The sequence below is a fragment of the Cheilinus undulatus genome, linkage group 23 (assembly GCF_018320785.1).
Source record: "Cheilinus undulatus linkage group 23, ASM1832078v1, whole genome shotgun sequence".
Lineage (NCBI taxonomy): Eukaryota > Metazoa > Chordata > Actinopteri > Labriformes > Labridae > Cheilinus > Cheilinus undulatus.
The window spans coordinates 28,283,964-28,310,366 of record NC_054887.1 but is presented as its reverse complement, the minus strand read 5'-3'; the positions used below and the strand labels follow the sequence as shown (position 1 = coordinate 28,310,366).

The 26,403-nt window shown below is 38.0% G+C and overlaps 2 protein-coding genes across 2 annotated transcripts in view; one reads left to right on the top strand and one right to left on the bottom strand.

Annotated features, from left to right (window-relative positions):
* Positions 1-4,060: 4,060 nt before the first annotated feature.
* Positions 4,061-12,550, bottom strand: LOC121505305 (overexpressed in colon carcinoma 1 protein homolog). Its single transcript, XM_041780476.1, has 6 exons — positions 12,305-12,550; positions 10,391-10,415; positions 10,260-10,295; positions 10,062-10,138; positions 7,188-7,260; positions 4,061-5,136 (listed from the first exon to the last, which is right to left on the bottom strand). The coding sequence occupies exons 1-5, from the start codon at positions 12,369-12,371 to the stop codon at positions 7,205-7,207; spliced, it is 261 nt and encodes an 86-aa protein (XP_041636410.1). The 5' UTR covers positions 12,372-12,550; the 3' UTR covers positions 4,061-5,136; positions 7,188-7,204.
* A 6,098-nt stretch (positions 12,551-18,648) lies between these two features.
* lamb1b (laminin, beta 1b) overlaps positions 18,649-26,403 on the top strand; it is a 36,042-nt gene continuing 28,287 nt past the window's right edge. The window contains exons 1-3 of the mRNA XM_041780474.1: positions 18,649-18,762; positions 19,084-19,256; positions 24,682-24,817. Of these exons, the coding sequence (XP_041636408.1) occupies positions 18,729-18,762; positions 19,084-19,256; positions 24,682-24,817 (343 nt within the window). The 5' untranslated portion in view covers positions 18,649-18,728. The remainder of the gene's footprint in view (positions 18,763-19,083; positions 19,257-24,681; positions 24,818-26,403) is intronic.

Below are 26,403 nucleotides of genomic sequence, written 5' to 3'. Positions count from 1 at the left end.
ATTTAGAGCCAACTTTCTTATTTCAGAACAATAAACTGTCATCACCCAAACCAGTCTTACCTTTCATTAAACAAACAAAACATTACGGCTGATGAAATGCAATAGACTCATCTACCTTATCTTAAACCTCTCCACTCATCCTGTTCAGCTGTCTGTTTGCATGTTCACCACTGCTAGAAACTAGTCTCCACTGAGGTAAGATGAACATTATACTTTAAAGAATCTGATTGTAATTAAATGTTTATTTTATAGACATAAAAATAAAAATGTTAACATCAACTGATGAGACGTGTGTCAGGTATATTATTCTCTTTTTATAATGCTGTTTACTTACCTTCTCATACATTTTAGTGGTTTGCTTTGTCAACTACTATGTAGGGAATAGATAGTAGTAAATGAGTGTTTGAGTCCAGGCACAACTTTACTCTCTTTTTAAGGAAATGAAAGAAGTAGATAATTTAGGTTTGCAAAAACCATTTATGAATACAGTTGAGAGCAAAACTTTTGCTGTTTCTTGAATATTGCTGTCAAACACCAAAGCATTTTCATAATAGCTTTTCCCAAATGTCTCAATTTTATTTTAATTGCATAAGTCTTACCTTGGAAAGGAATCAATTACCCACTTTTGCTTAATCTTCCAATCCACTATAGGAAAAGGATGAACCATGAAGCCGTTTTATAAGACAAATGATCAGCATGAACCTCCAAAAGGTGAGCACCATCCTTCTCTTTCTGGCTGCATTTCTCTCCATACTAAGCTACGTGGATGTTCTAAAGGTGGGAGTGCTATTTCAAATCAACCTTTAAGTAGAGCCACAATTCCAAAAAAGTGTGGGCACATGTAAAATGCTAACCAAAGCAATGCGATGAGTTTCAGGAAAGGAATGTTGTCCCATTCTTGTCTGATGTAGGATTCCAGCTGCAAAACACATCTAGGCCGTCTTTGCTGGATTTTTAATTTCCTGATGCTCCATATGTTTTCTATTGGTGAAAAGTCTGGACTGCAAACAGACCAGTTCTACTGTGAAGCCATGCTGTTGTGATGATTAGGTATGTGGTTTAGCATTGTCTTGCTGAAATATATTCGGCCTTGTTTTGATGGGAGCATATGTCGCTCTAAAATCTAGATCTACTTTTCAGCACTGATAGTTCCTTTCCAGATGTGTAAGATGCCAACGCCATAGGCACTAATGCAATCTCATACCATCAGAGATGCCGGCGTTAGAACCGTGTGCTGATATCAAGCTGGATGGTCCCTCTGATTTTGCACAAGAATTTCGAATTTTTATTAATCTGAACACAGAACAGTTTTCCATTTTGCCTCATTTCAATTTGAATGAGTTTTGGCTCAGAGAAGATGGGGAAGTTTCTGGATCCTGTTCACATGTGGTTTCTTTTTTGCATGATGCAGCTTTAACTTGCATTTGTGGATGGCACAACCAATGATTTCTAGAAGTGTTCCTGAGCCCGGGCAGTGATTTCCAAAACAGAATCATGCCTGTTTCTAATGCATGGATCACGAGCATCCAATACCGACCTTCAGCCTTGTCCCTTGTGCTCAGATTTTCAAGACTCTCTGAATAATTTGATGATATTATGGACTATAGATGGTGTGATATTCAATATCTTTGCAATTTTTATTTTGAGGAATATTTTTCTGAAATTATTCCACAATTTTTAGACACATTTTTTCCACAAATTTGGGACAATTTTTTGTCAGATGATTAGACATGCTAATAAATGCAGTGCTTAAAATTTGTCTGCAGAATTTTTGTCACCATCTTTCTTTTTTTTTAACCCCCTTCCAGTTAGAAAACTTGGTCAACATCCTGAACAAAGTGACCTATGGTCCTCAAATGCCTGATGACTTCTGCACCCCTGGAGACTCTGAGGAGGAATGCCACTTATTAGACTCCATTTCTTGGCCTGAAACTCCACGTCTGCCAGCTTCTTTTTCACTGAATCAGACAAGTGATCCTGCTCACAGCACCTTCACCATTCTCTCAGGGAAGAGCGGAGGAGAGTGGTATGTAGGAGATCAGCTGGAGGTTATGATACAAATGTACGACTTCCATGAAACCCTAAGAAGTCGGGGAGATTTCTTAATCGCCTGGTTGTGTAACATGGAACTTGAAGCAGGTGTGGCCAAACGAGTTGTGGATCACCTTAATGGCTCCTACTCTGCTGTGTTCACTTTATATTCTAATTCTAATTGGTTTAAAGTTGCAAAAATTTGTTTCAATATGCAATAACAAGTCAAAATCTGTGTAAGGTGGCAACTTTCTTCCAAGCAGGGAGGTCCAACCAAACCTGGGGGCGGGGCTAATTCCCCACATGACATCATTAGGGGAAAATCTGAGAATGGCTTCTTTCATCACACATTTTTTGAAAGGTGGAAGGGAATGGCTTTTTCTGATTCTTGGTGGGATTGTGGACAGGCGAGGGTCACATATTTTTGCTAGAAAACCTGAAAAAGTGTATTTTACATAATATGTGACCTTTAAAAGTGGCAATAATAGGTCAGCAGTGGCAAAAATAGGTGGAAAAAAGTGCTGGAAAAGGTTTGAAATGGACAAAAATGGGTTTAAAGTTGCAAAAATTTGTTTCAATATGCAAAAACAGGTCCAAATCTGTGTAAGGTGGCACAATGGGTGCAAAAATGAATAATAAGTGAAAAATAATTGTTGCAAAATTGGATGGGAAAAGTGGTTCAAAAGCAGCACTCAATATGAGAACCCAATAATAGCCTGACACAAGAAGTGTCATTCAGGACGCCAGCACCAATGCTTTTGATCCAGCACACATGCAGTTATATTATCAATGAACCAGATCTGGGGAGGACCCATTCTCTGGGTTTGTCAGGGGCCCAGCCAAATCTGTGGGCACGCAGTAAAAGGTAAACTTACCTTTTACTGATGTTTTTATTTGACATTAAACTGATTTTATGCATATATTTTCATAAGAATGGGTAAAATATACAGTTTAAAACCTTATGTCTCATGACCCCTACATTTAGAGCCATTCTGCTAATCAACCAAAGTGGTTGCAAAATGTTTTTCATCAGCACCACTTTGCCAGGCTTTTGTTGCCCTGTCCCTACTTTTTTTGTGTGTGTGTGGCAGTCATCTAGTTCAAAATGAGCTTAATTTATGGTAAAATGTCTCAGTTTCAGCATCTGATATGTTGTTTAGGTTCTATTATGAATTAAATATGGGTTTATGAGATCCTGTTTTTATTCACATTTTACATAGCACTCCAACTTTTTTGAAATTGAAGTAAGATTCACACATTAACCTGCTTATTGCTTTATCCCATGCCTCACCTATATGTTATATATATGTGTAAACCATCCAAAATGAGCTTGTAATCTACTGCACGTGGCTGATAAGTTATTCATTCCCGTTGAGTCAAACCACACAAACCTCAGGATGCACATCAACACAGACGCAGCACCCATTCAAATGCACCTAAACGACATACATTAATGCACCTGCATTGTTTAAACCTCGCTCTTATGCTGTTGACAGTTTGTGGTTTGTTTTGCTGAACGCCTTTTTTTTGTTAAGTGGATCAAATGTCAAGAAAATGAACTTTTATTACATATTTAAAGCATCCTATAATTTCCAAGGACTAGACCATTGATGATTTTAATAATGATTTTTATCATTATTAAGATTATCAAGTCACTATATTACAAAAGATGAGTTTTTGTATGTAGTCCTCATGTGAGCTGGTCCCTGATCCAGATAGGTAACTGAATAACAGTTTGAAAAGAGAAAAAACAAAAAACCCAGTCTCTTGTCAAGTGATTTTCATTAACTCTGTTTTTCCCTGTGAAGATGTGCAGAGAACGGAGCTCTTGAATCACTCGCAGCCTCACCCTGAGCACAAAAGGTTAATGAAAGAAAACTCTCCTCCGTCAGAGCTCTTATCTCTTTGCGTATATTCCCCAAGGAGGAGGCATTCTCTGGCTTCGGCTCCCGCTGTGAGTCCTGGAGGGCCGAGAGTCTGCAGCTTTTCACCACAAACAAGCTGAAGTACACGTGAGTGCCAACATAATCATCCTTTATTACTTTTATACCTCAAAGCACTTCTCATAAAAGTCTATTTAGTTATATCAAAATGTCTGTCGCCTGCTTCAGAAACATTGAATTAATCTTTAGACGTGTTATGGCTGTTCAGTCACAGTGATGACTCCTCACTCAGCCTGAAGCCCTTAGAGACATCCATCTTTAACAACAGACACAGGCAACAGATGCGTTTAGGCATTTTTTACCCATTCTGAAGCTCAGATTATCTTGACCATGTCTAAATGTGTTGCTCACTGCAATTTGATTGGCTGATTAGATGTTAATGTGTTATTATGCAGTCTTGTGCACAAGTTTTAGGCATGCAGAGCACTAAGGATTCACCACAAGGCTCGAGTTGCGCCTGGACAGTACCTGAGGTGGTGTTTACTTCCAGAGCACAGCTGGGGTTGCATCAATTCTTCTCACCCGATAGTGGCCTCAGTTGGCTTACCTGCCACATCTACAGCCTCAATTTTTGTCCCAAACATGCCTAAAAGTTCTGCTCAGTACTTTATTTTGCTAGAGTGATCAATTCATTAGCTTTTTTGTCTCTTAGAGAAATTTGTAGACTGAAATGCATTGGTTGCTGCCATGTGATTGGCTGATTCAGATCCTTCAATAACTATTACCTTTGTCTCAATGATATTTACCCTTTTAAGACCTTAAATACATTACACAGCCAGTCTTATGCATCTGACTTCAGAAACAAATTCGACAAGGTACGGCACATCTTCCACCTCTCAGTTTCCATTTCATGTTCATAAGCTGTTAGAGTTTCACCTGCAGCTGCCACTTCATTTAGCAGCCTCCTAAAACCCTCATCATGAGGTGCATCCAGAGGACTCTTCATCCTTTTATAAGCAATCTGTCAGTTTATAAGGCCAAGAGTCTGGGCTGACATCTGCCTCCATAACAGTCAGGTTTATCAGACTCCACAGTCCCATTTGAGTCCATGCAGAAGGTCACTGCTGCAGCACTGGTCCCCATTCAGACTTGCATCCGGAGGGTTTCTTCTTCTTCTCCATGCACAACAGACTCCTGCTGTCGTAAGGTTTCTTTGTAGCACCTGAAGGATCACAAAGACAGATATATTAGTCATTTCATGCATATTAAATTGTATTTAAGTTGATATTTAGAGGTCTAAAGGTGCAAAGTGTCTCACAAGGTAAAGGCTAAATCTGTAGGGAAAATGTCACCTCTATAAATGGAATTTTCTAGATGTAACAAACACAAAGAGTCATTTAAAGGGGACATATTATGCAAAAATCACTTTTTCTGGCTTTTATAACAAAAATATGTGCCCCTGGCCTGTCCACAATCACATCAAGTACCAGAAAAATCAAATCTTTCTTCACCTTGTGTGCTTTAAACAAGCCATTTTCAGATTTTCCCCTCATCATGTCATGTGGGGAGTTAGCCCCGCCCCAGGTTCAGTTGGCCCTCCCTGCTTGGAAGAAAGTTCCACCCTCCTCTCCTGATCCTCCTCTTAGCTGGGAGCTAAGAAGAGGATCAGGAGAGCCACATCCATTTCCTGAGAGGAGGCGGAGTCAGACAGCTCATTAACATTTAAAGCCACAGACACAGAAACAGCTTGTTCTGGGCAGGGTGGAAACAGAGGGGATTTTAGACATACAAAAATCCTAAATTGGAGTGTTTTTCAGCAGCAAACTTCACAGGCATGTTTTTGGGACCTCTGAGACCAATATAAACTTGTCTTAAAAGGGTAAAATACAGTATGTCCCCTTTAAGGTATATAATCTGACTTTAAATGACTAAACTTGAAGCTTGGGCTGGAAATACAAACTGATAAAATGTACAGGGAAAATAGCATTTGAAAACACAGCTAGTAAATTCAGCAGCTAGAGGCTCTTAATCAAGACAGTGACATAAAATGATATTAAGGATGGTACAGGGTCATGGGAGAGAGTCCCTGCTGCTCCAGCTACCAGTGAAAACAGACCTCGAATCCACTAAAGTCAAGGTGAACAGGGAGCTTGTGCAACAGAATGTGCAGCCCTAAAAGATTCTGAAATTCCTAATAATAGTTTTTTTCAAATCTGTTATTGTGCTGCTGCTATCTTGGCATGGACACTCCTGTAAATGGGATTCTTAATCTCCGTGAGAATAAATCTAAATAAATAAATGAATAAGTAATTCAGATACTGAGTGGTAAGCTTTCTGTGGAGGCGCCTCAGTGCATAATAAAAACAGTTTGATATCCGATAGCTGCATACTGAGGTGATCTGGGAATCCTTCATCCAATCCTTCATATTGGCATGCATTGTTCTGCTAGAGACTTTTTGGCCCGAGGCAGCAGTAAGATCCTGCCTTTGAGCTCCTTACAAGCTCTTCATATGATAATACTTTCTTTTACTTATATCTTTAAAACAACAACAAATACAAAATCGTTTATCTCAACATGAGGGAGAAAAGCTGTCCTGTTAAAGAGGCACCACTAGCATCTTAGCTTTTGGCACACAGCATGTGGGGAAACCAAGCCACAGTACAAGAGCTATAGCAGGGTTCCTGCAGATCCTTGAAAAGTCCTGAATAGTCCTATATTGCACATTTGAAATTTAAAGCTGTAAAATTTCTTAAAAGTCCGATTTTTACCAGTACGAGGTCTTAAATTTTAGAAGGCACATTGGCTAAGATATGTCCTTACAGTCTTTGTTTTCTAGCCAACCCTATACAATTGTTGCATAAATATTCTCCATATTTCCCAGACCCCTCTCTCTGATTTTATCAGACTCACTGTGATTTAAAAATCTCCACTGATGTGAAACACTAGTCCTGTTCTTTAACAGAAGGGCCACCAGGTTGTCCACTGAAAAATACTTGCAGTCCACCCCTATATATGCAGGTCTTCTCTGTTTGAGGAAATGTGTGCACTAGACTAAAATATATATGACATAGGCTGGCTAATTTTTCAATATTTTAGACATTTGAGGGTGAAAATTGTACATACTGTACTTTAAAGTAGTGAGTTAAGAGCGGGTAAATTTGGCAAAAACACCGTCATGGTCCTTTAAGTGCTGACACTACATCCTAGAGCTCATTAATGAGGATGAAGAGACTGGAGGAGGTCGTCAAACACACACAGGAGCAAGCACAGACCTGGCTCTTCATTAGAATTAGAGTCCGTTCCCCCACAACGGCCTCCCGAGGGATGACGAACCTTTCTCACTCTCTGTGGAAGACAGAGCGGTTAATTAACACAAATACAAACTACTGAATAAAATGCATTTGTAGCATGGATAACACATGTAAAACAAATGCACTGTTCTTGCTTTGATACACGTATAAATAAACGTGAGAGTTCAGGTCACATAAAACACAAACACATGATGATACTCTGTTTTCTCTCTCCCATGCTCTCATGACCCTGGAGATTCAACAGGAAATTGAGGCTGCATGTGTGTGCAGATTATTAAGAATTGGATTTATAGTACACTCTCACGTACGCATGCAGCCTCACACCAGAGAACTGAAGCGCATTTGTCAACTTACTAAGACTTTGTAAGATTGTTTCCCTCCATCCTACCAGAGAGTACAATGAAAAACCCATATTAGTCTCTAAAGGGCATTTCCAGTACATTTATTTTCTGCCTTCTTAATCAGCAGATGAATATGTAAGCCTGTTGAATCTACACTTTTATTTACCTTTTAAAATTAACAACAAAGTTTAATGTGCAGTCATTGTCTAGAAATATGCTCAGGGGTCAGATGTTTACTTGAGCTAGAGAGAAAATAGTGTAAGTGATTAAATGCCCTTCTCCCCTTCAATTTCAGTTAATTATTGAGCTTAATTCCAGCTTGCAGTAGCCATGTTACATAACATTATGTAACATAGAATAATGTTAGTCTGACAAACTGAATTTAAAACTCAGCAAAATATTCTGTCTTTACACTGAAGCATATTTTAGACAACTAGTCTTGACTTAGATTAAAACATGAAAAGGCATTACATGACACCGTTGATGTTACCTGAAGTCATTCTGCATTGCTTTGCTATGTGACGCTACGTCACATTACATGTTGCATAACGTTATGTTACATTACATTACTTGTTACATTGCGTGCTACTTTAAGTTGAGTATTACATTATGTTGCATGCTATGTTACATGGAGAGTTACATAACACTTTATGTTGCATGTAAGGTAACATTATGGTAAGTGTTATGCTGCATTACGTAACGTCTGGCCGTTATGTTGCCTTCTGTTCCTCTATGTTACCTTACATTATGTTACCATATGTCATGTTACCTTGCCTTACCTCATCTTATTTTACATTACATAAAATAACCATATGCAACCTTACACGACATGTTACATAGCATTACCTTATGTAACATTACATTTCCCTGTGTCACCTTATGTGACCTTAGGTCATCTAACCTTCTGTTATTTTACCTAATATTACCTTATGTTTCCTTTTGTTATGTAACCTTACCTCACTCTATGCTTTGTAAAATTACATTACCTTACATTACCTTATGTTACCTTGCATTATGTTTCATCCCCTTACATTATACTATCTTACATTACATAACATTACCTTACCTTATGTTGTATTACCTTAGGTTAAACTACCTGACATTACATTACGCTACCTTCCATTTTGTTACCTTATGCTACCTTTCATCACATTATGTTACCTTATGTTATTTTACATTACATTACCTCACATTACCTTGTGTTTTCTCATGTTACCTTACCTCACGTTAAGTTATGTTACATTACCTTACATTAGATTTCATTAGATAACATTACTTTACCTTACATTCCGTTATGTTACCTTACCTTATGTATCATTACTTTACGTAACACTACCTTATAATATACTACATTATGTTACCTTACATTACGTTATCTTACATTATTTTGCATTACCTTATCTTATGTTTATTACCTTATAGTACACTACCTTACACTACATTATATTACATTATGTTAAGTCACCTTTCCTTATGTTACCTTATGCTACCTTACATTACATTATGTTCCCTGATGTTAAGTCATAAATTATGTTAAGTTACCTTAATTTATTTTACCCATCATATTACCTTACATTACCTTATGTTTTCTCACGTTGTTACATCACCTTACATTTCATTAAATAACATTACTTTACCTTACATTCTGTTATGTTACCTTACCTGATATATCATTACTTTATGTAAAACTACCTTATAATACATTACGTTGTCTTAAATTATGTTCCCTTATGTTACCTTACGTTACGTTAGCTCTGTTATGTATCATTATTTTACGTAACACTACCTTATATTACATTACATTACGTTGCCTTTAATTATGTTATGTTATGTTACCTCACCTTTTGTTTTATACGTTACGTTGGACCACGTTCCATAACGTTATGCTATGTTGCTTTATGTTACATTACCTGTCCCTGTGTGACCTTGTGCCACCTTACAAAACATTATGTTATGTTACATTATGTTGTAATGCCTCATGTTACACTACCTTACATTACGTTACATTATGTAACTCTGTTTTGTTATGTTACTTTACCTTATGTTTTATACCTTACGTTGGACTACCTTACATTATGTTATGCTATGTTACTTCATGTTACATTACCTTTCCCCATGTTACCTTGTGCTACCTTAGATTACATCATACTTCCATATGTCAGGTAAAGTCACATTACATTTAACATTCTATGTTATGTTGCAAAAGATTATTCGTTACATTTTTTCTTTTTTCTGTCTTCACACGGTTGATAGGCCTCATCTGAGGCATTATGTTTTTAGGTTGCCCATCCATCCATCCATCCATCCATCCATCCATCGTCCACTCTGACTTGCAGATGAACTGAATATGTTTTAGAGGTACAGGGTCATGTCTTCAACATCAACGTGACCTCAAATTAACCATAAGGAGGCATATAACCATAGGCAGTGGTTCCAGTGAAGTTACGGAATAAGACTGAGTGTGAGTGGGTGTCGGTGTCAGCAGGTGTGTTACCTCTCAGTGATCCTATCTGAACTTGAGGGATGTTGCTCATATCTGTAGGAAATCCCACATACACACCTCCATAGTTCCTGTTTACACACAAACAAACTTGCATGTTCACATGGAGTAATTTTCATCATACAATAAAGCCCATTTTCTAGCATGCATTTACCAGTATAGTCTAGGTAACAGTCTAGGTAAATGACTCACTTCCATTTTTCATCTTCTGGAGCAGACTCTTCTGATCTGTCAAAACACGCACATATTTAAAAATCCCCATGTGTATGATGATGATATGTTAAAAATCAAAGAAAGGTCAAACAACTAAAGATTTAACTCACCCCTTTGATGAAGACTCAGCAGGACCTGAAGTCACAAACAGACGTTAATGGGATTAAAAGTAGGCTAATGATGAATTACTTTATTGAGGATTTATTCAATATTTTCTCAGGCAGTATGTTCATCTTTGATTTTCATTTCTAACAGTCTCTTTTAAAGCCAAATGTCAGAAATAAACCAAGTTGATTCAGAAATAAACCAAGTTGATTCAGAAATCTTCATTAAAATTAAACGCCATCGTAAATCAAATAATTCTTTACTTCCAAAGTATACTAAAAAGTATTTTGCTATGAATATTCTGTGTCTAAAGTCATATGGATTCATTTTATGGTCCAGACCTGCCCTGTTTGCAAAATGTATCTGTCTGATGACAGACATGGAGTTTGTCCAATCCATTTGCTTTGCAAGGTTAGGAATATTTTGCTCAAGTTAGTGCAATATTTAATGGCATGATTAAGAAAAGTCTGATCTTTTGTTCCCTTATCAAGGAGGGTGAAGTGTCTAACAGCATTAATCCACAATCTCACTTCTCTTTCTCCAATAGGAGTCTGTAGAAGCACAACTGTGGCTTGTCTCTCTGCCACGGTGACAAGGCACAAAAAAGGAAGTTATGGCCTTGAGTTCATATCTCTCCCTTCTTCCATTATTCCTCTTTTCCCACTCTGGTGATCAGATAGTTATGAGCATTCACTCTCTTTAATACTCAGCTAATCAGATTCTGCCATAGCCTTGTTTGACCAATCCCCATGCACCTGTCATATTTCAAATCTGTTTCTCAGAGTCAGTCTGCCATTTCAGTGTGGACACTGCAACCCTCCTCCACCTCAGCCACCTCCATTCGGATCATCGGCATCTAGGCCAGATCCTCACGGGTCTTCTGCTGCTCTCATCCTACATACCTCAGTCTCCTCTTCCAAGCCACCTCATTGGCTCCTGGCCCAGCTTCTCAGAACCTTGGTAAACTCATATGAAGTCTCTCCTGATTTAAATGTGATAATATAACCTTGCAAAGCAGGATTGGCCAGATTGCATGGCTGTCATCGGGCAGATTCATCTTGCAAAGCTCCCATCTGAAACAGTTATGTCTGATCTAAAAAACAAACCAGGGCTTTACTGAAACTGGATGTCGATAGCAATGGCTGTCACTGGTTTAGCAATTACCTTGGGATGTAGCTATAGTATAGAGGCAGTTATATTAGAACTGAGTAAATTTCTTAATTAAAAAAAAGAGCAAAGAGCCACACTGATAGCTTCACTTGGCACAGAATTCAATTTTGCACTTCTATCAACCTGCCTCAGTATGAGTTTTATCCGCTAACAAGCTCCATGGTTCGTAAGACATCATATGTCTGATGAGCTCGGGTTACTAAAAGAGGTGAGTGTGCCTACTACCTAATTCTGTCTTGTTGCTCTGATTGGCCCATAATGCATGTGACAGAGAGAACATTCACAACCAATCACCTTCTGAGAATTTTGTTGAAGTCTTGTTCTTCCCAAACGCATTGTATGGAAGGTTTTCCAGATGAATGTGAAATATATACATGCAATGGATATGAGACAGTCTATCTGGCATGTCAGGTTAGAGATTATAGCCAATGAGATTGATGAATGTTTAATGTAGATAATGCTTGCAAGGTTTTAAATATGAAAAACTGAATGATACTCTCCTTATATGCAGACGATTCCTTTAATTATTTTATCTGAAAAGATTATACATTACATGAAACAGCTACGAGTTTGATGTAATCCAAGACCAAAAAAGAGCATAAAGTAGATAAATTATTGAATGGGGTTTAACTGCCATTAATGGCCGATAAAAGTTGATAAAAAAATACTTAAATACGGATTAAAAGCATGACTTAAGGAAACAAAATGTTCTTGTTCTAGCTCAAACATCCTCTCATAATGTTTCTCACCTGCAGTGCTGCCGCCGCCGCTGCTTTTGTTGGTGTTGTTGGCTGGAGAAGAATTCCCACATCCCATCTCTCATCTGACTTTTTAAAACCTTAAAGGATGAGGAGAGAAGAAGCGAGGAAGGAGAGTATTAAGAGTGAAGAGTCTCAGGTTGAGAGGAATGGCAAAAATCGTGTCTCCTTTTCTGTATTTCCTTTTCTTTCCCCCCTCTCTTCTTTGTGTCTGTAGCTCTCAGCATGGAGGAAGGATTAAAATGACGCCAAGAAACGAGGGAGGAAAAGAGGAAGGGAGGGAGCGAGAGGGTAAGTGTGTTCACCCCTGCTGTTGAGGGAGCACAGCCTCTCTGCAGTGTGTGTATCGTGCTCTGAGATCTGCACAATCTGAAGGAGGGTGATCAAAGTCAGCTAGAATCGATATAATTGGCTCATTTTTTCCCCCAAATGCAGAGAAAGAAAACTTGAATGGGATTAGCTGAGAGGAATGGGAAACACACCTGAGGAAAACCAAACTTCAGAGACACTCCAAACAGTTTCTTTACATGCTTTATCACTGGTTGCTTTAAATGTATGTTTATAAATGTTGTAGAAAAGCTGTTAAAAAGCTCCACATTCAGTTCACAGTGATTTCTGTGCCTCTGCTTCTCAAAAGCAAGTCTTGTTTTTTCTGCACATGAAATTTGACAAGATTAAGTCCTAGAACCTAGTTAGAGATGTGTCACCAGGCAACTTTTCAAATCCTGGGAGAACTCAAACTCCCATGAGTGATTCGATCAGGACAGGGAGAGAAACCCACCAATCAACAGTCATCTCATTAATGCTACAGTCTGCAAACAAACGGGTAGAAACTGAAAACAAATAGATACTTGTTGATCTGGTGGATGAATAAGACATGATATGGAATGATGGGAAAGGATCAGATTCAGTGGGGTATGATACCATTCTGCTCATGGGATAAAATCTGATTTTGTCTAAAAGTCTAATTGTGTGTTTCGTCTGTGATTGGCTGAAAATCTTCTCTCTGTTTCCGGCAGACTACACACACAAAAAATAAAAGCTTCATAGCAGAGAGAAAACATTTTGTTCCTATGTTGTGTCATTTTATTTTTCACCATCCTGTTCCCCCTCTGTCTGAGACTTTAAATGAGTCACACCACCCACCCACTCACCTCAATCACAGGGTGAAGCAAAGTGGCTTTCAGAATATAAATGATTCCTCTTGTTTCCAGCAGGAAGTGAAAATGACATCTTGAGGACATGCTGAGAGCTGAGAGCAGAGTTTAGAATAAGACTTTTTCTGTTTGTTTGGTGGTTTTAATGAAAAAGAAAGAAAAGGTCAGACTCTGAGCGAGGATCTGAAACCTGGCTAATGACCCGTCTGTGACTCTCTAATCTGAGGACTTTGGAAACATGTTTGGTCTTGTAGGAGCTTTAAAACAAAGCCTATGGATGAGTTTCCCATGTAAGAAACTCCACAAATACAAACCCTAATTCTAAAAAAGTTGGGACACTGTAAAGTGTGAAAAAAGTCCTTCTCAACCTTTATTTTAATGGAATGTAACAACATCCTCAAACTGATCAATTTTGGGAACATGTTCACCCTGACTTTGATGTCCGCAGCATGTCCCAAAAAAGCTGGGACAGGAACATGTTTACCACAGTTTCATTATTTTACCTTCTAAACCAGTGGTTCTCAACATAGGGGTCAAGACCCCAAGGGGGTCACAAGACACTGAGAGAGGGTCTCCAGATGCCTTAAAAATACTAAGAATATTTTGAATTACAAATTTGCCACTTTATACCAATTTTGCCAAATTGTAACCTGTTTTCGTCACTTTATTCCACCAATTGTAACATATTTTTGCCAAATCAATTTCTGACCATTTTAAACCCTTCCTTGACTCTTTTTCCTGCCTTTTCTTGTCCCTTCTAAACCAATTCCTTTCACTATTTGCCTATTATTGTGACTATTAACCACTTTTTATGCCCATTTTTGCCCATTTTAACCACATTTCACTAATTTAACCCATTTCTGCCAATTTGTGCCTGTTTTTCTGCCTCACTTAACAGTTTTTGCCAGAGTAATACATTTTTTTCTCGTTTCACCAATTTTTCCACCCATTTTTTGCCACTCTAAACCCACTTTTAATCCCCTTTTACCACTTAAATGCTGTTTTTTTTTTGCCACTTTGACCCATTTTTGCGCTTACTTTTTGCCCCCTTGTCTAATTTTTGCCACATTTCACTATTTGCTATGCCAATTTCTGCCATTTTAATCCATCTCTGCCAATTTGTTGTCTGATTCTCTGCCTCGATTAACTAATTTTTGCCAGTTTAAACCAATTTTTGTTCCCATTTCACAAAATTTTCCACCCATTTTTCCACTTAAACCTATTTTAGTCACTTTTATATCCCCTTTGACCTCTTTTTATGCCTGTTTTTGCCACTTTAACCCATGTTTGCAATTTTTTGCTTTTTTTTTACCACTTCTGTCAAATTTTTGCCACTTCTAACCCATTCACAATTCCATTTCACCACCTTTTCCATCAGTTTTAGCCATTTTTATCCCATCCCATCATTTTTATTCTATTTCTTACATTTTTTAGAAAGCTATTAACTATGGCACAAAAGAGTAATAACAATATTTAATTTGATAAAAATTGTTATTATTCAGGTTTAATATAGAATAAGGATATCACAGGTTAACTTTTCTCAATTACCATGCTTTTGCTGACCTCCATGGCTCCCCAGTTTGTCTGGGCTCCAGAAAGCTCCCCCATTTATCCCCCCTTATCAGCGGCCTTCTCTACACATTATTATTCTTGAATGTGCATGGCTGATAAACCACCTTCAGGTAGAGTGGGGGTCTCTGGCATCTTTATTTTGTAGGTCGCAGGCTGAGAAGGTGGAAAACCTCCGCTATAAACTACACCCTGTAAGCATCTGGAGAGTGAAGACTTAATTTTTCAAGAACTAAAAGCGAAATTCTGTCCCATTCTTAATCGAGGTACCTCTTAACCTCTTAAGATCTTGCATGTACATATGAGATGTTACATCTTAGAATTTCTAGAATAAAGTCATAGTTTCTGCTGTTACAGTTTTTATGTAATTGTCCAGAATGTATGTTGAAGTTGGAATATTTTGCTTTGAAGTTGGGATTACCAATTAGGAAATTTTCAGGAATTTTCCCCGAGAATTTTCCAGAACTTGTTTGGATATTTTGGGGAATTGCTTAGAAATTTTAATGTTTTTTCAAGGAAATGTAGGGGATACGTCTTATCCTTTAGAAGTTTTGGGGGAAATTAACTTGATTTTTCCTATATTAATTATTTATTTATTTATTTATTTATTTATGTATTTATGCCATTTTCGTATGAATTTGGGAGATCTATTTAGATTTTGGGGGAATTTTTCATTTTCTGGCATGTACATAAAAAAACACCCTAGGGATTTATTTTGAAATTTTTTGGGGGGGGGGGACTTTGTATGAAAGTTTTTGTTTTTTTTAAACAATATCTTTATTAAATTTACATTCTATATAGAGGGATACAAGAACAAATAACAACAGAGAAGTGTGCAAAATGAGACTGAGGTGTTCAAACATACGACAGGTCATATTTCCGAGTTAAGCACACTTGGACCATACAACAGTAACAAAAACATTTTTTAAAAAATTGAATAAAAAGGTGGTGGTCAGAGGAGCTCCTCAATGAAGGCACATATGAATCAGGCCACAGAAGATACATTATCAATGTATGAAAGTTTCAGGTATTTTCACACAAATTTGGAAAATTTATTTATAAACTTCTGTTGTCAAACAGTTCACTGTATACAATGAAAATGTCAAGTTTCAACTTAAGGGTCAATTTATCCAAAAATAGCAAAATCTGTTTGGTGAAAAATGTGCTCTGATGCCTGAAATAACTGAAAACGGTTGGAAGTGAACATCTCAACTCTGTATCTGAAGAAGAATCTTTGGAAGAAAGGGAATAAAATGTTCAGTAATGACCACTAGAGGGCGGCACATACCTTCAAACTTCTTATTAATGGCAGCTGAGATATCTATGGCTGAGACAGTCTGTGGGTGTCATGTAAAGAAAAGTGAAGCATTCAAGATTAAATACACAAGTTTCTGAATATACAATTACCACGGTAATACCAATTTTAAAGTCTCTGCTGTACAAAACAAGACTGCACAAAGTTCTGACTCATTTTCTACCAATTTTTTTTTTCATCTAGAAAAAGCTTAAATTTTTCCGAAAGCCGAGAGGGGATAAATATTTTCCAAGACAAACAACAAACTGATGCAGGGTTTTGTAAAGCATTCTCATTTAATATAGGAAAAAAAAGTTTGGACTGATATTTGTATAAAATATGACAGCGTCTAAGTGTTGGTTGCACGTTTGAGGTGTTTAAACATAATTTACAGAGGATGAAAAACAGCAGTGGATACCATCATTTTTATGCCATTAACTTCTTTTTTTATTTGTACAAGACAGCTGAAGGTGGACAGTAAATATGGCTCAACTATGCCAGTTGAACACCAGGTCTACCAGATCTGCTAAACCTGTGCTATCAATCCATCCTTTATCCATATCACTCTGGGGTCAGTCTGGGGGGGAGGGGGATGGAGCCACCCTTAGACTGTCAATCACAGGGCTGACATGAAGAGACAAACAGGCAGTTACTCTCACACCTACAATAAATTTAGAGTCATCAGTGAACCTAATGAGCAGGTTTTTGGACTGTGGGAAGAAGCCAGAGTACTCGGAGAAAGCCCCTCTATGACATAGCTGTAAATAACAGAGCTATGTAGTTAGGGTAGCTAAAGCTAAGCTCACAAAGCAGCTACATAAACTAAGCATCTATGCTATCTGTGTAGCTAAGTTAGCTTTAGCTGTGTTTGCTAAAGATAACACTACTAAAGCTAACTTGAGTGTAGATAACAAAGCTATGTAGCTAAGGCAGCTAAAGCTAAGCTCACAAAGCAGCTACATAAACTAAGCATCTATGCTATCTGTGTAGCTAAGTTAGCTTTAGCTATGTTTGCTAAAGATAACACTACTAAAGCTAACTTAAGTGTAGATAACAAAGCTATGTAGCTAAGGTAGCTAAAGCTAAGCTCACAAAGCAACTACTTAAGCTACGCATTTATGTTATCCACGTAGCTAAGTTAGCTTTAGCTATGTTTGCCAAAGCTCAGATTGCTCAAGTTAAATTAGCTGTAGATAACAGAGCTATGTAGCTAACATAGCTACAGCTAAGCTCACAAAGCAGCTACATAAGCTACATATCTATGTTATCTGCGTAGCTAAGTTAGCTTTAGCTATGTTAGTTAATGATTACATTCCGTAAGCTAACTTACGTATAGATAACAAAGCTATGTAGCTAACATAGCTTAAGCGAAGCTCATAGATAATATATCTATGTTATCTGCATGAGCTTTAACTATGTTTGCTGAAGAAAACATTGCTAAAGATAACAGCTGTTGATAACAGAGCTATGTAGCTAACATAGGTAAAACTAAGTTCACAAAGCAGCTACATAAACTACATTTAATCTATGTAAAAAAAAAAAAAAAAAAACTTTAAAAAAACAAGCAAAAAAGTTAAAGCTTACAAGGCTAAAACGACCCACCATTTATGTATACTTCTAAAACAGGATTATGATTTAGTACCGGATTGGACCTCTGACCTTTTTTCTGTTTTATTTCTGAATTGTTTATTAGTCTGTCAAGTTTGTAATTTGGTTATTTCATGAATGAACTGCCAGACTTTGTTAAAGTTAAATTTAAAGAAATCTAAAACTGGAACGGGCAAATTACGGCAATTGCGTTCTGAGATATGCGGCATTTCAGATGAACGGTGTGTGAGAGTGGCCATCAGAAATGTACGGTCTGCAGCCAGACTGTCTTGAAAGACTCAGTTCAACATAACAAGTAATTGGCAGAGGAGGGCAAAGCGGAGCAGTGCAACTCTGTGCAGCTTGGAAATGTCTGGCGGCACAAAAGCAGCATAAAATATGGATGAGGTACAGCAACAGAACAGCAGTTTCCAGTAGAAGATCATACTTCCTTATGTTGTAGTCTTTGGAGTGTTATACAAAATTCTTCATATCGTACTTTTACATTTTTCCCACCAAATATTGTCATGTACTTAAGTGGCTGTATTTATTCAGAAAATTAATGTCCCATCCCATTATACCTAAAAAAAAAAAAGAAAAAAAAAAGTCTGATGTGGTTTTGTGGCACTTGCCCCCCTCCATACAGCCTGCCTCCGCTTACTGGCACTGTTCAGCCTCCATACATGCGCACTACAACAAGTAACCTCCCTCTGTGTTTGACTGTAGACTTCATACACGCCGAGTCTCTCTCGGCTTCAGGATACATCAACACGAGAGGAGAGGAGCTGTCAATGACCCACGCTCGGATATGTCACTCTTAATCCACTTCATAACAATTCTGGGTGAGTTTAGTCCAACTTTTTCCAGTTTTCTACCTTAAAAGTGAAGAATTTAGTCTGCTTTAACTGCTTTAGTCCTCACTTTCACTCATCTTTAGCAACAACACGTAATGAAAGCCATATGCAAACTATTATTCACTTCTACTGCTCGGAAATTATTGGAATCACGAGGAATAAATCGCACTTTTACGCACAGAGCCAAGTGAATGAACTAAACTTCTTGTACTGAGATTAAATTAAAAAGAAAGGCTGTGTTTTCCAAATAAATAGCTAAATCTCAGACTTCTTTGATGCTCTCGCTGACTGTATTCTTCCTCTCTGCAGCCCTGTGGGGTTCCTGCAGGGCCCAGTTTCCAGAAATGGCAGATATGTGCACAGAGGGGAGCTGTTATCCCGCCACAGGTGACCTCCTTATCGGGCGTGCGCACAAACTCACCGCCTCATCCACCTGTGGGCTGAAGCAGCCAGAGAGATTCTGCATAGTGGGACATCTGGAGGTAAGCAAAAAGCTGCTGGAGACTAAAACAAAATTAACCTGCTGTGGAAGATGATATTTTAAAAATCCCAATCACTAGTTTAGACTCTAATCCATGCAAAGCTTCAGTTAAAGATTTTTGCGCATGTTTCTGTGTGCAGATCATGGGGAAAGCATCAAATACAAAGACCAGGCTTTACTCTGGTCTGAAACTTTGATTATAAGAGACTTTTGCCTTACTGGTTTATCTGCTTGGAGCAGAATGAGCTCTGAAATGTCCTTGCCCTTGGAAAGATAATGTGCCATTTTAAACCACAGAGAGCGACAATGTTTAGTCTGCATGTTCCTTGTTGTCTCTTTTATGCTTACAGCCTGCACTAAAGCTACATTTTGTTAGTACTTTTAAACACATGATACAAAGTAGTTAACAAGTCAGGAAAGGAGCAAAAGTGGAAGGGAAGAGTAGAGGAAGACGTGAGAAGAGTAAAACTCACAAAGTGGCAGCACTAAGAGGTAGAAATGAAAGCAGAGTGAAGAGAGCGTGATGCATTCCTTCACAAATTCTGTATGAAATTCATCACATGTCATGGAAAGATAGAGGAAAAGTGTAAAACTGTGCCTTTCAAGTTTACTCTGTATACCAAATCATGACATTTTTCCTATTAGAGGCTTATAACGTTGATTGAAAGCATGATAGAAACATTTAACAGGGGAAAAAAGCGGACGAAACATTTGGAAAAAACAAAAAGAGATTCTGTTTTCTGAGAGAAAATAGAATCCATGAGAAAAAAATAAATCTAAATGTCCAAATGGCACCATGAAAATCAGTATTACAGTGACATAAAGGCTATAAAACAGAAAATGCAATGAATATTTTAGTGCAGCTATGACGGTGGAAAAACATATACAGATTTTGCATGCTCGACATTAACTTCTAATATCATGCACATAAAATAAAAAAGGTAATATGACCTTTCTAGACATGTAGAATACTTGTTGTTGATGTTGGAGAGCTTAGAGCTGAGCTGGTTTGAAAGTTTCAAGCATTTGTTTCTAATGTGATCTCTGTGTGTACTGAGAGTCAGGGGTGTTCCCAGGGATTTAGGCCCCCCAGAAAGAATATTACAGGGCCCTCCTTAACTGGCTAGCCAAGCAACAAATGTTGCATCATTTTTACAAATATCCCTGCATTTTAATGTTTTTTAACCATAATTTTCCCATTTATGAGCAATATTTTTACTATGGTTAAATTTAATTTACTTGTCTTATTTCACAGTGTTGGAATATACCATTTGGACATTATTAAGGGATGAGCAGGGCCCCCCAGTATTGTATTTTACTCTATTTGATAAAATTTTTAGTCTGTTGATGGATTCATTTATTTATTATACCATTGGAAAGCCTGTTTATTTCCCTTTTAAATGGTGCCACATTTGTGAGGAACATGCATTTGTGGGATGAGCTGCAGAGCTGAGTATGTGAGTTGCACCCATGAAAATTTTGCCAAATCTTCTCTGCCAATGCCAAACAGCTTATTTTGCTGTTGCTTTTGACTCTTGTTTTGAGCTTCTGGTAGCTCCAGGTGCCGCCAACCTGATTGGTAAATATAAGCGTTCGCTGTAATTAAAGCTGGAAATAATTAGTGTTGCAGTCATCTATAAATCTTTACCTTAGTTTCTAAACAATGCTTTAGAGGATATGTACATTTTGGCGAGCCAGCCAGGAGCATGGAAATCTTCCTCAACATTGGGTGAAGCCAAAGCATCTTTGATTGTCTGTATGTTCGTTTTCTGTTGTCTAAACACAGAGGACAGTGTTTTGGAATTTTTTAGAGAAAAAAGCAAGATGATTTTTTTGGCCAATGATGTCCATTTTCACTTGTGTTATGATCTTAAACAACAGAATGGTTGACTATAAATGAAAATGTTGTAATTTGTTGAGCTTTTTTTGCAGCGTGGTTAGAAAATACTGGGTTTGTTAATCAGAAACATCCATTAAAGTTGCATAAAACATTTGGGCAGTGCTGGCCTTGCACTTTGAAATTTTTATGGCAGTAAATTATAAATTCATGCGTGAGAAAAGGTTAGCATTCATGGTCATTTAAGCTGGAACTAATTATTATTTAATTATTTAATTTAATTAATTATTGCAGTCATATATTAATCTTTTGCTTAGTTTCTTTAAAAATGCTTTTAGGCATGTCAAAAAGTGAATAAATGTTCTTTATGAATTTACAGATCCAAATAGTTTCACAATCCAGTGATTATCAGCTGAACCATCAACATTTTGGCACTTTAAAAACAATAATATGATTTAATAATAATCAACGTTTCAACCATTCTGCTCAGTAAAAGTTTGATTCTATTTATGACAACTTTCTCAGGTTGTGTGTGACATGCACATGTACAGTATCTGCCTGCTGTCTCATTCAGTGGGCGTGCAGACATTCCTCTTCACAATAAAAGCCCTGTGTGTTCCTCACAATCCCTCCCCTGTGTGCGTGATGTCCGGGGGCGAGACGGGAGAGATTCTCTCTTTATCAAAAACCCTTCGGCAAGGTCTCGCTGTGAATGCTGCCCTTGAAAATGAAATCAGGGACACAGAGCGGTGCCTATCTGAGCTTCCTGAGGATGAGCACAGCGCTCAAGTATGAGCGGGGGGCACGGCGAGGAGAGGGAAGTTAGCTTTAAGTGGAGCCACTTAGAGAGACTCCGCTCATATTTCAACACAGACAGAGCTGGCAGGGCCTCTGTGGAATTGAGAAACTGGTCTTGTTTATTCACACGATGCAATTCAGAGAGATTTAATGGTGTGAGAGCCAGAGTTTGGATTGTGTGCTGGCCAAACATCTGGCGTTCAGGCGAGGCTTCTGCTGTGATAAATGAGGAGAAAACATTATGAAGTAGACACAAAAGAAACTTGATATATACATCATTTAAATTCACTTCTCCATAAAGCTTTCCCGGCCAAAAGTATTTGGACACCTTCATCTAAAACAATTACTTAAACTGATCCATTATCAGCTTCTTTAACAGTTCCTTCACATCTGGTTTTAGGCTTTCATGAAATTTTAGAGCGTGATACTTCTGTCATGTGGTCTCTTTAGAGAGATTTAACACTGATGTGTGGTATTGAAGGCTTGGATCTCAATAAGCAGGGTTGAGGTGCTGTGGTTAGCATTTTCGCCTCACTAATAGAAGGATCCTGCCTGATCTGAATCCCTATCAGACAGGACCTCCTTCCTGTGTTCTCCTTGTGCATGCGTGGGTTCCCTTTGGGTACTCCGGCTTCCTCCCACTACCAGAGCATACTTGTTAGCTTAACCGGTGACTCTAAATTGCCCGTAGATGCGATTGTGAATGTCTTCAGATTCATGGAAAGTTGACTGGAAGGGATAAGTGGGGTAAGAAAAGATGCACAAGAGACAGGGATGAGCTCCGCCTTCACATTGTCAAACAAAGATGGACTGAGGCTGGAGTCAGTGGCCCAAGAGCCACCACACAGACGGGTCCAGGAAATGGACTACAAGTTTCTCCTGAACCACAGACAACGCCATCATGTCTCACCTGGGCTAAGGAGGAAAAGATCTGGACTGTTGTTCAGTGGTCCAAAGTCCTGTTTTCAGATGCATTTAGTTGGGAAATCAAGGTCCCAGAGATCTGAGAGGACCAGAATCCATAGTGCTTGAAGTCCAGTGTTTCCAGTGTCTACTGGCAGTGGTGGTTTGAGGTGCCATCCTATCTTTCGCTTTTGGTCCACTGGTCTTTATGAAGTTCAGAGTCGACGCTGTGAGATGTCTACCGGGAGATTTTAGAGCCCTTCATGCTTTCATCTGCTGAGAAGACTTATGGAGATAATGATTTCCTTTTCCAGCAGGACTTGGCAGCTTCCCGCAGTGGAGCCAAAAGTACCAGAAACTGTTTCCTGACCATAGTATTACTCATCCAGCCAAATGGTCTGACCTGAACTTCAGAGAGAATCTCTGTGGAAATATCAAGAGGGAGATGAGAGACACCAGACTCAACAATCCAGATGAGCTGAAGGCTATCAGAGCAACCTGGGTGTCATAACACCCCAGCAGTGCCACAGACTGATCGCCTCCATGCCACGTCACATAGATGCAGTAAATTGTGTGAACGCAGCACCTAACAATTACTGAGTGCATAAATGAGCATAATTTTCTAGAAGGTCAAGATTTCTGTATTATAAATCCTTTTTTAGACTGATGTTTTGTGATATTTTAATATTGTGAGATGGATTTTTGATTTTTGTGAGATGTAAGCGGTAATCATCAACATAATCATCACTGTATGAGATGCATCTAGAATTTCTGAAAGTTTCACATCTTAAATTAAATAATGGGAAAAAATAAACTTTATCATCATATTCTAATTTTTATTTTTTAGTGACTAAAAATCAACAAAATGTGATAAAAGCGTCAAACCTCATCTATGAACATAACATCTGTCTGAATGTGTTTTGACAGGCCTTTCCTGGCACTGTTGGATGTCTGACACTGGTAAACAAACTCCCATGAGTCCATGCTTCTTTCTTCATGACTTGCACATGAGCTTGAGCTTCCTTTTCATAGACGGAATTTGCCAGAAGCATTGAACTCACATGACAGTTTTTAAAGATAAACCAGCTATGATTGCTGTTCTTCACCGTTTCTGTGCCTGTATTTTTACATTTGTAGCACTTTGAGATTTATTTAGAATTTAAGGTTTGTTATAAATTAGATTTATTATTAATATAACATCTGCCGTTAAGCTTCAAAAGAGCCCACCACATGTGGCATCTATGCTTAAATTTGAACAAACAAACCCATGAAACAGAGCATATCTGCTCTTATTTCTTTATCAAATGTTACAATTGGCCATGAGAAAGTAAAGATTGATTACTAAGTGGATAAAAAGAACAGTTACATCAAAACTATTCCCATTTTTAAGGTAATATATCCAGAAAAAAATGCATTTGTGTCTATTTCAATGTCTTCTTTTGTAAGTTACCATATACAGTTGGGTTGGTTTTGGATATTTTTGGACAAAACCTGCAAATTGCAGCTACTAGCTTGGGCTATGATGAGCATTATTACTTCTGTTTAATCCTTTATAAGCAGAATGATCAACTGATTATTAATGGAAATGACTTGCAGCTGTAGTTGGCACACAGACACCTTGGACAAAATTGGATTTATCAGTCTAAAGCTATTAGTCCAAAATGCTTTCCTTTTTAACTGTTTTCAGAATTTCTACTGCGCAAAATTTGTTATAAAATAAAGAGGATTGCTGCTTTTAATTGTGACAGAAAACTCAAGATATGCTTTAAAGAATAAAATCCAAAGATAAAAGCAAAGTTAAGAGCATTATAGAGGTTTAAGAAAACTTTTGTGTCTATGATTTACGCAGACTAACCCTTTAACATTTCTTGTGTTTTCTTTCCATCAGGAAGAGAAGAAATGTTTCATGTGCGACTCCAGAAACATGTACGACGAGGACTACAACTCGGTCAGCCACACCATCGAGAACGTGGTCACCACCTTTGCTCACAACCGCCTCAAGACCTGGTGGCAGTCAGAAAACGGTGAGAAACAAAAAAAGTGTGGAAAAGTGAGTGTTTTTGTTCCTGAATGAAAGAGCGAGATTTCCTGTCCACTTCTGGTTTAAAATAAAAGAGCAGCAGAGTAGCGTGTGAGCTCTCACTGCCTCTGTTCTCATGAGAACTCGGCTCAGTAATGACTAGACAGCAGATCACAGAGCCTCTCACTGCAGCCAATCACAGCAGGCAGAGGGGGGCGGGGCTTACAGGTGTGCTGAGGGGAATAGCAGGTGTGAGGATCAGAAACAGATGTGTGTCATCACTGGAACACACACAGGCCTTTAAAGTGGGAACAGAGGGAAGAGTGTAATGAGAAAGCAGCAGTGCAGAGACTCCACAGTGAGATTGAGAAACTGTTTTAACTCTCACACTTAAATTCACCTTGAAGCGCATAAACGCAAGCATCAAGCCCCGCTGCAGGACTGTAAAACAACAAATTCTTTCCATATAGAAGTCACTGGAAAATGTCTAATTAAAGAGGGCTGTTTATGGATGAAGTACTGCTTGTCATAGTTTAATTATGGATTAAATTAACCATTTTGCGTACACATTTTTCTTTAATTTCTCTGGTTTAGTTTCATATGTGCTCAAGTGTTGATTAGTAATACATTTTATGCTTTTAGTAAGTTGTTATCCAGCAAAATCCAAACCATTTAGAAGATTTACCTGCAAATTAAAGGTATTTTGAAACACCATAGAGGTCTCTTAAGTGCTATAAATGCAGGAAAACATTTAATGCACAGAAATCCAGTAACCAAATTGAACTTTTTAAGCCTAAAAAGACAATAAAGAGTACGTGCATGCATCCAAGGTTTAGATAATTAAGTTGGCTGAGTGGGTTTGCTTGTTGTAATACTTCCTTATGAAAAAGGGACATTTTAATAACATGGAATTGAGTTATTTATTTTTTTACATAAATGCAAGCCAACAATAAAGTTATAAGCTTAGATGTTTATTTCCTCAGTTATCTACAGTTGCATGCAAACAATGAGAAATGAAAGGATATACACACTCCATTAAGAGAGGTCATTTGTTCCCCTTGTTTAACAGCTCAATTGAACATTAGCTGATGCTGTAATACTAGTGTGATTAATGGCACTCATTGTTGAAAGGGGAAAAAAACACACCATCAAGTCAGGCTGAATTTGAGCCCCAAAGAAATCACACTACAGCTGAGTTCCCAGGAAACATCCCGCTTTACTCCCACATCCATACTGCACATGCACACTCTGTTCCCTGACAGTGGTGGGAATCTGTCAGAGCTATGAGTCATGGAGGGAGCAGCGGCCAACAGTGCAGATGTCTTTAATTCAGCAGGAAGCTGCAGACATACAATGGCTTTGCATGGGATTTCCTAATTCCCTTGCAGTAGTCCTCCTGTTCCATTATCTCGCTATCTGAGCCAGTTGTTTCAGCTGCTGTTAGATTTAGTTTTATATCCATTTATAAGAAAAGGGACATCCTTTCTTTCAAGAGGCTGAACCACTAAAAAGCATCTCTTCTGTTGGGAGACTGTGCAAATTACTGTACGACATAAAACCTTATTTTAGCTTTTTAAATAAAAGTCTTTT